The sequence below is a fragment of the Vombatus ursinus genome, unplaced genomic scaffold, assembly GCF_900497805.2.
Source record: "Vombatus ursinus unplaced genomic scaffold, bare-nosed wombat genome assembly UNPS02014768.1, whole genome shotgun sequence".
NCBI classification, from domain to species: Eukaryota; Metazoa; Chordata; class Mammalia; order Diprotodontia; family Vombatidae; genus Vombatus; species Vombatus ursinus.
The window spans coordinates 5,548,505-5,561,256 of NW_020954546.1; the positions used below are offsets into that span (position 1 = coordinate 5,548,505).

General features: G+C 39.7%; 1 protein-coding gene across 8 annotated transcripts in view; it reads left to right on the forward strand.

Moving 5' to 3' along the window:
• Window positions 1-375: 375 nt before the first annotated feature.
• Window positions 376-12,752, forward strand: part of LOC114042905 (aryl hydrocarbon receptor nuclear translocator) — a 56,691-nt gene continuing 44,314 nt past the window's right edge. For all 8 annotated transcript variants that reach the window (XM_027861685.1, XM_027861687.1, XM_027861686.1 and 5 more), the window contains exon 1: window positions 376-434. In XM_027861685.1, the coding sequence (XP_027717486.1) occupies window positions 410-434 (25 nt within the window). In that variant the 5' untranslated portion in view covers window positions 376-409. The remainder of the gene's footprint in view (window positions 435-12,752) is intronic.

Below are 12,752 nucleotides of genomic sequence, written 5' to 3' on the forward strand. Positions count from 1 at the left end.
CTGACGTCACTCCGACCCTTGACCCTGCCCGGCACCGCCCCGGAGGCGGGGCCATCGGGAGCTCCCGAGACGGTTCCCCCAGCCCGGCTCCCAGTAGACGAGCTGGCTCTCCGACCTCCCGGGCCCCGGGTCCGACCCAGACTTACCTATTGGTCGGCTTCCTGCCGAAGAGGCCAGGCTCGGCTTAAGCCTCTCCTCCCGGGCGCGAAGGCACCTCCCCTGTCAGGGAGGGTCCGGGGCGCCCGCCATCTTGGGCTCCGCGACGCTGCTCGGCGGTGGCTGCTGAGGCGGCTCCGGGCACTGATTTTCCCCTCCCCCGCCCCCGCCCCTCCCGGTCTCGCGGCGGCTGCGGCGGCGGCCACGGTGGCGGCGACGACTCCTCCCGCTGGGGGGCGCGGCAGCGGGGGCCATGGCGGCGACCGCCGCAAACCCTGGTGAGGAGCCTGCAGCCCGGGCGGGGGGGGGCGGGCAGGGGGACAGGCGGGCGGGACTGGGCGGGGGGCGGCCTGGGCCCGAGGGGGCCGGGAGGCGCGGGGGGGGGCGGCCACCCGAGGGGAGGGGGAGGGGGAGCCGGGGGAGCCCGGGGTCCCGGGACGGGGGCTGGGGCTGGGGAGGGAACCCGAAGGAGGGAGAGAAAGGCTGGAGACGGAGGGGCGGCGCCGGGGCGGGGGACGATTGCGTCCGGACTAGTGTGCGTGGTGGGCGCGGGGCCGGGCCTGGGGGTCTGCCCGTCCTGCCCCCTGCCCCCGGGGCGCTTCTGCTCCTTCTAGGGGTCGCTTGGGTTACTTGGGCATGAGAGGTACCTGGGGCTGTAAGTGCGGAGGAAGGAGGAGCGGAATTCACGGCACTAGGGGCTGCTGCTTAAAAAGGGGGCATTGTGTCTTCCCAACCCCGGGGGTGTGTGTGTGTGTGTGTGTGTGTGTGTGTGTGTAGATATGATTTAGTATGTACATGCAAACATATGCATAGTATGTATGCGCATATAGCATAGTGTATATGTGTATATATTATTTATTATGTATGGTACCTACATACTATATGTAAGCATTGGATAATATATACATAGTATATGTGTGTATATAATAATAGTGTGTATTGTTAAGTCGTGCCCAACTCTTCCTGACCACGTGGACCGTACTGTCCCGGGGGTTTTCTTGGCAAAGATACTGGATATTTCTCCAGTGGATTAAGGCAAACAGAGGTTAAGTGACTTGCCCAAGGTCATACAGCTGATCAGTGTTTGAGGTCTTTCTGACTCCAGGCTTAGTACCCTATCCATTGAGCCACCTAGCTGCCTCTTATAGTATGTATAGTATTGTGTATTTTAGTAAATACATACATATATACACATATGTAAATATGTATGTATATACACACTGTGTATAAACATGGATAGTATATACATTGTGTGTAAGTATTGCATATATGCTAGTTAACAAATGTACTATATATGAGCACATGGATAGTAAGTACATAGTATATATAGTGTATATTTAGTACTGTGAGTACACACATTAGTATATATGCATACTATATACAAGCATATGGATGGTATATCCATAGTATATATGTGTGTATATTGTGTGTATATATATGTATGTAGTATTTAGTGTATTTATACTGTATAATGCATATATCTTCTTTATTATGTGTGTGTGTATAGATAGATGGTTATGTAGATATAACCGTCTCTCTTTCTCTTTTTCTCCAGGGTGTCCAAAGGTCTTGGTAGAATTTGAAGCTATTTAAACTATTAAAGTTTTAGCTTCAAACTTCACTAAGACTTTTGGGACATCCTGTATCTTTAAAATTTGTGGGAGAATAGGTTTATTTAAATTTTATAGAAGAATAGGTGGTCAGGAGACTCACCTGGACTCTACTTTTAGACTTGGGTTTGTCTTTTAAGAGACTTGGGTTCCTAGGTAGTGTAGGCACGCGTGCGCGTGTGTGTGTGTGTGTCTGCCTAGATAGTTAGGAAATATGGACTATGATTCAGAATTAAGACTTTCAGAAGCTTAGATTCAAATCTTACTATGGTTAGGTTGGGTTAGTTTCCTGTCTTTCAGAATTTTGTTTACATGTTGAGTAATCTAGATGGGGATTTCTTTTCAAAAGAATCAGTTCAGCAGATATCCACGAGACACAGCATGGATAGGTGAAGGATTTGCTAAGTGTTTGTTGACGTATTTGGTATCAAGTCCTATACCTGGCATCAGGAATAACTGACCTGAGTTCAAATCTTGTCTCAGACATGTACTAGCTATGTGACCTTGGGTAAGTCACTTAACCTCTGCCTCATTTTCCTCATCTGTAAAATGGGGATGATATAGCACCTACCTCACAGGGTTGTTCTGAGAATTAAATGAGATAATATATGAAGCATTTTGCAGTAATAACTATATAAATGCTAGCTATTACTATCATAATAATTGTTATTGCAGTAAACTGACAAAATTCTTGTTTTATTTCTGCCCCTGGTTGGTCTGTGGCAAGAGACTTAATCCTTTTCTGCCTTATTTTCTAAGTAACATGACTTGGTTTAAATTATTTTTAAAAAATAGATGGACTACAAGATTTTTTTTGTGTGAGGCAGTGGAGGTTAAATGACTTGCCCAGGGTCACACAGCAAGTAAGTGTCAGGTGTCTGAGGCCAGATTTGAACTCAGGTCCTCCTGACTCCAAGGCCGGAGCTCTATCCCCTATGTCACCTAGCTACCCCCTTAGATGATTTTTAAAAGTTTCTTCTAACTTCTAAAATTTAGAGATTCTATAATTCTCAATGTAATTTTTCCTGGAGATGAAGGGATGAAATGACCCCTCTGTAGGGTTCTGATGGGATTTTAGAAAAAGATTCTTCTCATTTTTCATCTTGGCACTAAGTAGAGCTGAAACCCCAAGAAGAGGTAAAAAGGTTTGAAAGGGGCTGCTTTCTTTTGGTGACCTTTGGATTCAAATGGAAAATGCTGCCTAAGCATTTCCCAGTAGCTTAGATTTGTCACTCTGGCTTTTTGGTCAGTTTCTTTTTAAAGGAGTAGCATTTCTAGAAAGTGAGGCAGTCGGGCACATTGATTTTCTTGTGTTGGTTTTTGTATTAAAAATAGGTCTCCCTGGATCATCCAGTGTACTTGGAAATTTAAATGGAACCCCTGGAAAAAAATTATCATTTTACAATAGTAAGAATTTGATAACATCTAATTTCAATTATTGCGAATACTTTTTACTAGTTTTTCTGCATTGTTTCTATAACAAGAATATCTGGATGTTAGAAAAAAATATTCAGTCCCTGCCTCCTGTCTCCCTTAATGTTCATTATATGTTCCTTATACCTAAAACTTTTTTTCAGAGAGAGAGAGAGAGAGAGAGACAGTTTGAGAGATAATGCCTGAAATTATATTGCAGGAAATTCTGAGCGATGAAATGAAACTAGAAAGGTGCTTGTTATTGTAAATCTCACCTTGTAATAAAATGACATCTTTGAACCATGAAACAAATAAATAAGATTTTGAACTGATCACATTGCAAAAGGTAATATAACACCAGCCAGCCAAGTTGCAAAACATTTCCTAGTATTTAATAGCAGCTTGGGCAAACGAGTTGTCTGAAGTGAATTTTTCTTCAGTGTGGGAATAAAGTTTGTGTGTGTGTATGTGTGTATGTTAAACCAACAAAACTCATGATCACATTTTGTTGAACTAATTAATATTAGCTGAAATCTTGTAAGGCAAGAATAACATTTATTTGAGCAGGTTCATTTGTTCTTTGATTGCCTCTGTAAATTCAGAAAATAAATTTAGAAGTTAAAAAGTGAATAATTCTTAGAAATAATTGATTGCATTTTATTGTATTTTGTTATGTTGTTTTTTTGCCTTTTTTTGGTGAGGCAGTTAGGGTTAAGTGACTTGCCCAGGGTCACATAGCTAGTAAGTTTCAAGTGTCTGAGGCCGGATTTGAATCCAGGTCCTCCTGTCTCCGAGGTCAGAGCTCTATCTACTGTGCCACCTACTGCCCCTGCATTTTATTTTTGAGTTGTTTTTGTTTTCTTTTTGCATAGCAATAATTGTCACTCTTTTAAAAAGTGTAATTAGTGCTAATCAGTACCAAAAACCTTGCACAGGAAAGATTAGTAAAAAGGACACATCACTCAAATGTATACTCACATATGTGTGTGGATATATACATTATATGTATTTTTTGGTCCAGCTCCGTGATTTCATTAGTGTCGTCCCTCCCATGTTCAGATGGACAACACTGATATATAATTTATAGTTTTAGAGTTGCTAAGGGGCACCGAGGTTAAGTGATTGCCAGTAGGCATAGAGGCAGGAACTCGAACCAGCTCTTCTTGACTCCAAGGCCAGTCCTTCATCCACTGGGCTATCTTGCCTGCCATGCTTCATGTACATATACGGAATGTCCCAAGAAGCCTTTAAGCTATTAAAATTTAAAAGTGCAGTAAGACTTTTGGAATGTCCTGTAAATTTCTCAGAAAATTTATTTCCTTTATTCCTTTTTGCTTGAATGCCTCAAAATGAGGACGTCATAGATTAAATTTCCAATTATAATTCAATATCTTTTTGCCATATTTTATATGCTTAATGCAAAGGAAATATAGCTAACATTTAAGTAGCACTTTAGGGTTTACAGGAATGTTTTATATATATATATTTTAAATTCTTTTGTTAATTTTGAGACAGCTCCTCTTTACAAATAAGAAACTGAGACTGAGACAACATATAAGTGAATTGCTTAAGATCACATACTGCACCAGGTGGAATTTGAACTCGGGTCTTTTTTATTCCTTGTCTATCATTCTCTTCACTACACCAAACTAATTGCCAAATAAGATAGGTTGTTTTTATTTTTGTTTTTGTTTTTTTTTTTTTTGAATGGGGAAACCAAGGGATTGATTGCTTGAGAAAGGAAAAGGGAATCAGCAGTCAATGAATACTTGTTGAATTGAGTGCTAAGGGAGATAGGTTGGTGGACACCTTGAAGGACACCTATGATTTCCAAATCACATTGAAAATCCTTCACTTAATCAAACAACAGTACTGACTGTAAATAGATGATCTCAGAAGAAGTTTCTTGGAGACAGTAAAGTAAATTAATCTTGTATGTCTTGGAAAGTCATATTTGGAGAATCAGTATAAGATCACTTATAACTAAAATATTGAGCAATCTTTTAATAATAATAAGGTAGAAGCACCTATAGTAAAACTTGTCAGCCTGTACTTCTGAAGGATAAGTAGGCAGAAGGGAAAAGGCACTGACATCAGAAGACTAGAATTCAAATCCTGACCCTGTTGCTTACTACATGTATGACCTTGGGCAAATCACTTAACCCCTGTGGGCCTCATTTTTCTCACCTTTGAAATGAGAGGATTGTAGACACATTACTACTTGACGTCTAAGGTCCTTTCAGTTTTCACATCTGTGAAGCTAAAAGGGCAAAGCAGAAAAAGCTGCAATACTGACAGGGATATAATGTTACCTGTTTTAGTAAAAATGTCTTTTTTTTTTTTTTTTTTTTTTTTTTGAGACAGCTAAAAGGCATAGGGGTCAGAATACTGGGCTTGGACTCCGGAAGACCTGAGTTCAAATTCTGCCTCAAAGGCATACTAGCTGTGTGAGCCTGGGCAAGTCACTTAACCTTTGTTTGCCTCTGTCTTCCTCAGTTCTCAAATGGGGCACCTACCTCCCAGGGTTGTCGTGAGGATCAAATGAGATAATATTTGTAAAGTGCTTAGCTCTATGCCAGACATTCTACTAAGTGTTGGAGGATACAAGGAAAAAAAGGCAAAAAATAGTCCCTGCCCTCAAGGAACTTATCTAATGGGGAAGACAACATGCTAACAAACATAAAAGCAAACTATCTACAGAGTAAATAGGAAATAACAGAAAGAAGGTACTGGAGTTGAGAGGTTGAGGAAGGCTTCCTGCAGAAGGAGGGATTTTAATTGGGACGTGAAGGAATCCAGAGAGGTCAGTAGTAGAAGCAGAGAAAGGAGAATATTCCAGGAATGGGTAGGTGACAGAGGGGGAGGGATGGCTAGAGAAAAATGCCCAGAGTGGAGAGAGATGGAGTGTGTTGTTTGTGCAGAAGCCAGGAGGCCAGGTCACTGGATCAAAGAATACCTGTTGGGAGGGCAAGATGCAAGAAGACTGGAAAGGAATGAGGGGGCTAGGTGATATAGAGTTTTGAATGCCAGAGCATTTTATATTTGCTCCTGGAGGTGATAGGGAGCCAGTGGAGTTCATTGAGTTGCGTGGTGACATGATCAGACCTGTGCTTTAGGAAAATCACTTTAGTGGCTGAATGGAGGATGGATTGGAGTGAGGAGAGACTTGAGGCAGGCAGAGTCACCTGCAGGCTATTTCAGTAGTCCAGATGTGAGGTGATGAGGGTCTGTACCAGGGAGGTGGCAGTGTTAGAGGATAGGAGGAGTATTGGAGAAGTAGTGCAAAGGTGAAATAGACAAGTGTTGACAACAGCTTGAGTGTGGTGGGTAAGTGATAGTGAAGAGTCCAGGATGGCTGCAAGCCTAGGGGACTGGGAGGGTGGTATTGCTCTCTGCTGTAATAGGAAAGGTGGGGAAAGAGGGAGAGGATAGGTGTTATGGTGTCTACAAAAGAAGTCATAAAATGAGACATGTTGTTTGTTGCTTTTGGAAGATAATTTGAGGATAGAGTACTAGAAAAAGCTCTGGACTTGATTGAGACCTTGTTTTGAATCTTGCCTCTGACACAGCATTGTAAGCAACGGCAAATCAGCAAACCTCCTTGACCCTCCTTGATAAGTTTCCTTATTGTAAAATGTGAATAATACCTGCAGTACTTAGGTCACATTATCAAAGAGATAATGAATGTAAAGCTCTTTTGCAGATATTAAATTTATATATATATATGTCAGTTGAGTTATGATAACATTGTTTCTAAAATGGAAATATCTATACTTGTGTTTCTGGTGTGAATTAATAATTTTTCCATTAATTCTAGGTTTTTTATTTTTTATTTCTTTTTTTGCACTAGAAAGTAAGGGTTGAGTGTTCCGTGAAGTCTTTTGTTCTTCTTGGGTGGTCTGTGGATTGAAAAAAAATTGAGAATCACTTGTTCCTTTGGATATATGATTGATGCAGTAGTACAGAAGAAATTACATAGAGGAAAGGAACTGATTGGAAGAGGGCCAGGTATTTGATTTAGATTCTGGCATTCATGACAACCTTTGTAAACTAGTTTGTGTATGGGGTGGATTTTTTCTCTCTGAGTTCTGGTTTGCATCAGTAGAACCTATTTTGTACTGTAGGCTACAGTTTTATTGCAGATGCAGAATTGGAGGGGGAAGCAAGAGGAAGTAAATCTTCAGTGTTTCTGAAGGTGATAATTTAGGAAAAGTACTTTCTCTTCAAATTATTCCACACCTTTTAGGTTGTAGAACTTTAAAAACTAAGACCATTTTAAGTTTTTCAACCTTGAAAAGTCACCATTGGATCAACTTCTTACTTGTTACCTATGTTTTTACTCTTCTCAATGATGGCACAGGTGAAAATTTATGCACAATGTATAATCTTCTCTGTCTGTTTGGGAGAGCATTCTTCAGCATATTTGTTTTTTGTTTATGAAGCCAGTGAATAATGAAAATATTTCAACATTGATATTTTCAGTAGCTAAAGCTTTTTTAGAGTATGTTACATGATAATTCAGTAGTTAAAGTATGGTCAAAAGCCAGGATATATGGAGGAAGATGTTTCAAATCTGCATGTTTTTCTATGAAATCAGATTTGTGGAGCTTGTATCATATACTTTTCATGCTCATAGAACTTAGGAGAAGTAGGTAGTTTTAAAATATATGAGATTCCAGTTCTGCGGGCTCTTTTCAATTCAACACTTTTTTTATTGGCAATGGTATTTCATTTTATTGATTTCTTTTTGTTTTATGTCATAGTCATTTTTGGAAAACATCTCTCCTCAACTGGACCTCTTCCTTCTCCCCACTTCTAACAAAGAAAAACATCAACAAAAATGTGTGTGTGTGTGTGTAAAAAACATATGCACACACACATTAACGTGCTGTAGATAGAATCAGCCCTTGCTCTTGAAGCCCTTACATCTTACTGGGGGGAGGAGTTCTCCATCAAACACAAATAAATAGAAGGAAGACTTCATGGAGGAGGGGATACCTGAATTGAACCTTGAGGAAAGATGGAGGCAGAGTGAGGAGAGAGTGCATTTCAAATATGAGACACAGCTTGTACAAATGCATGATGACTGGAACTAGAATGTCAGGGAACACGCAGTAGTCCAGTTTGGCTGGAACTAGAAAGCATAAATGATAGTAATGTGGGTAATAAGGCTGAGGAGTTTGTATTTTATCCTTGAAGCAATAAAAGGCTCTTGAAGCCGTTGAGCACTGAAGGGTATGGTCATATCTATGCCCTAGAGAAGATTAATTTGGCATTTGTGTAAAGGAACAGGGAGACCGATTGGGAGACTCTTGGAATAGGCCAGGTCAGATGTGTTGACGGCCTGCCCTAGCATGGTAGCCATGTGAGTGGAGAAAAGGAGATAAATGGAAATATGTGGAGGTAGAATCCATAAGACTTGGTAACTGATTAGATATGGGTAAGTAAAGAAAAGGGAAGAGTTACGGATGACATCAAGATTTCAAACTTTGAAGCAGCTATTCCTTAGTTCAAGCATTCTATTTGTTGTTTGCTTCCTTTTAAACCCATACAATATGCTGATAGATGAGAATTAACTAAGATGTTAATTTAGTTCTGGTCTGTGAAAAAAATCTGTGATTTTCTACCTGTAAATATTAGGACTGTGATTCTTGTACAGATTGGACTAGAGGACCTCTGAGGGCCTTTCTGTTTCTGAGATAATATGATTTTATGAAGTTTCTTTCATGGGGTTACTTCTGAAGATTAGTGTTTAGAGAGCCAGCTTTCTGAATAGGGAAAACAACTCCATACCCACCCTTTTTCCACTGAATTCTCACATGTTGGGAAAGGTAGCATGGCAGGTAGCTGTCAGGTGCCAAGGAGACCTATATCCAGACATTAATTTATATGGAAACAAAAATGAAGGGAAGGCACTTTTTCCATGATTTTACCTAGATTTTACAGTTTAGGGATATAATTGAGAACAATATTCTGTCTAGAAATTTGTTCTTTTTTTGGGAAAAAGTATTCTATAGTTGCCTTTTACTTTTTTAAAGGTCATTTCTTGATCTGGTTTCTCCCCCTTCCCCACTTGCCATTAAACCCTTCCTTGAAATAAAAGCCATATGTGAAAGTGTAAGCACCATTCCAATCTCTTTACAGAGAATTGGGAAATATGTTTCATCATCTATTCTTTAAGACCATTGCAGATTTAATCTTGAGTTCAGGAAGTGTTTTAGTGTAGTCTCATTTATTGATTCTTGTAGTTATTGTTTGTATTGTCCTCATAACCTTCTGTTCTCAAGAATTTTGCCTATAATGTTGTGGCCACTCCAGTAAATATTCCCTAGTAATGCTAAGAGTAGTTTGATCTAGCATCTCTTTATACATTAGTTGAAAATATGGAAGTCACAATTGCCAGCTTTCCTATAATTATTTGGAGACATAAAGGTGCATATAGCTCCTGGAAATTAATACATAGTGCTTTTACATGGGATTCAGTGAAAGAATTTAATAGATTTATTATAGGATCTAATTTATAACCTCCTTGCTGCTTCTGCTTATTATGTGCCAAATGAGAGACATTTGATTGGCAATGGAATAGCAAAATTTTCTGTAGTGATCTAGTGTTCTGGTATGAGATTGGTACTCAGTAGTAGTTTGGCTGATGCTAATTAATTAATTAACATTTTAAAAAGTAAAACAGAAAGAAAGATAAGGTTTGTAGTACAACTTGAAAAGCTCTTCTTAAAATTAAAAAAAATTTTTTTTTCAATTTTGGAATAATGAGAAAGTATATAAAAATAGTTCTTTGCAGTGATAATAGCTGACATTTGGATAGTGCTTTAAAGTTTACAAAGTGGTTTAAATATGTTTTATCCTCTGTCTTCATAACAACTCTGCAAGTTAGATATTATAGGTATTGTTCTCATTTTAGAGGTAAGTTCAGACAGGTTAAATAACTTGTATTGATAGTGTCAGAGGCAGGATTTGAACTCTTCCTGACTCAAATTCTAGCCCTTTATGAGTTGGTGGCTTTTCTGATTTTTCTTTTCTTAAGAGTCATTCTTTCCTAATCCCTTGTTATAAAAGTCCTCTTGTATGACATGAGTCCAATATTCCATTCTGTGCAAGTGTGACTAATTAGGAAAGGAGGTTTATTCAGTATACGTGGAATAAATCTGTTTTCAATAAAAGATTCCATATTACTTACTCTAACCAATTTGCAATTATGAGATTCTTTTGGTCTTTTTCCCCCAACCCCCTCCAGTCATAGGACTAGAAAATAGTAGAGTATATCTATTCTCAGAGGAACACGCTAGCTAAGTATAGAGATGCTCATCATTTTTCAGTCAGTCAGTCAAGTATTTATTAAGTGCTGCTACATGCCAGATACCATGCTGGTGCTGGGGATTTAAAATAGAAGAAATAAAACTACTTCTGCAAGAATATATGGAATAAATGCAAATAGCTACAAAGTAGTTAAATCTAAGTTAGTGTAAGGTGGAGGAAGACATGAATTGAGGGAATTAGGAGAGGCTTTATGGAGAAGGTGGGGTTTGAGCTGCTTCTTGTCGAGATTCTTTGAGGGGCAGGCAAGGAGACTGTTCATTCCAGGCAAGGAAGAATAGAAAAAAATCCAGTTTGGCTGTATTTCAGCGTAAGAGGGGAAGTAATATTCAGTAAGGCTGAAAAGATAGGTTGTGGCAAGGTTGTGGTAGGCTTTAAAAGCTAAACAGGAGTTTCTTTTCTTTTTCTTTTTTTTAATCTTACTTAATATTTTATTTTTTTCCAATTATATGTAAAAATAATTTTAACTTTTTTTTTCTTCAAATTTTGAGCTCCAAATTCTCTCCCTCTCTTCCTCCCCCTCATTGAGAAGGCAAGCAATTTGACTTAGGTTATACATGTATAGTCATCCAAATCACATTTCCATATAAGTCATTCTAAACAGGAGCTTATATTTGATCCTCGATGCGGTAGGGAACCAGTGGAGTTGAGTAGGGAAGTGTCTTGGTCAGATTTATATTTAAAAAAAATCATTCTGGCAGCATTGTGGAGAATGGACTAATGTGGAGAGAGATTTGAGTCAGGGAGAGTAATTAGGATGCCCTTACAGTAATCTAGGAGAGTGGTGGTAAGTATCTGAACTAAGTTGGTAGCTGAAGAGCAGCCTAACTTACTAGAGAACGACCTTTCACCAGTAGGCTGACCACTCAGCTGTTAATTCTTTGCGGTGCATAAAGTAGAAATACAAAATAACCCTCATTCCTATGTAACTCCCATTCGCTTCTGTAGTGACAGTGGCAGGCTGGTGGAAAAGCGGTCAGAAGATAACTATGAGTCACACAATCTGTGGACTCTTTATGAACATGAAGTTAGCTCTTGGTGCTCTGAATGGGAGATTCTTGTCCTGACCAGTTAGTGGACATATATGCTTGGAAGAACTGAATCATATCAATCATGTTGTTAATATAAATAAAACCAGAGGATTAAAAGGAAGTGGGAGCTAAACAGAAGGATGGCTCACAAGTTCTCCTTGCAGCAGAAAAGAAAGGATTTGCTGGAATTGGTTTTATCGTGCTGCCAAGGAAACAAGAAATAAGATTTCATGGGGCATTTAGTCATCTCATCTTTTATTGTTCATAGTAATTAGGTATTTTCAAAAAGACTACCATGCACATCACATGTATAACCTATATGAGATTGCTTGCCTTCTCAGTGTGGGGGTGGTGAGGAAGGAAGGGAGAGAATTTAGAACTCCCAAGTTTGTTTTTTTTTATGTTTTATATTGTCTACAGTTATTTTTATTGTTTTTTTTGTTTGTTTGTTTGTTTGTTCTTGGTGAGGCGATCGGGGGTTAAGTGACTTGCCCAGGGTCACACAACTGGTAAGTGTTAAGTGTCTGAGGCTGGATTTGAACTCAGGTCCTCCTGACTCCAAGACCAAAGCTCTATTCACTGCGCCACCTGGCTGCCCCTGGAACTCCAAGTTTTAAAAACTACTGTTAAAAATTGTTTTTTGGGGCATCTAGGTGGCTCAGTGGATAGAGCACTGGCCCTGGATTCAGGAGGACCTGAGTTCAAATTCGGCCTCAGACACATAAAACACTTACTAACGGTGTGACCGTGGGCAAGTCACTTAACCCCATTGCCTAGGCCCCCCTCCCCCCAAAATTTGGTTTTTGCACATACCTGGAGAAAATAAAATACTAAATAAGTTAAATAAAAAGACTACCATACATATACTTGTACCTTGTGCACCAGCCTTGGTTGCAGAAGATAAGGAGGCAGGGAAATTCTGGGTAATAAGATCCTCAAAATTAAATCAGCCTCTACTAATTAAATCAGGACTCTACTCAGGTCCTCCTGACTCTAAGGCCGAAGCTATGTCCATTGCGCCACCTAGCTGCCCCCAGCCTCTACTTTTGATGAGAGGCAGTGTGGTCTTCTGCCTTGGAGGTGCCAGGAATTTTGAACATGGGTTCAAATTCTGCCTTTGACATATATTAGTTGTGTTACTCAATACCCCATTCTGAGACCAGGCAAAATTGTAGGCAAATTGCTGATCTGCATTGATAGAGTTTCCATG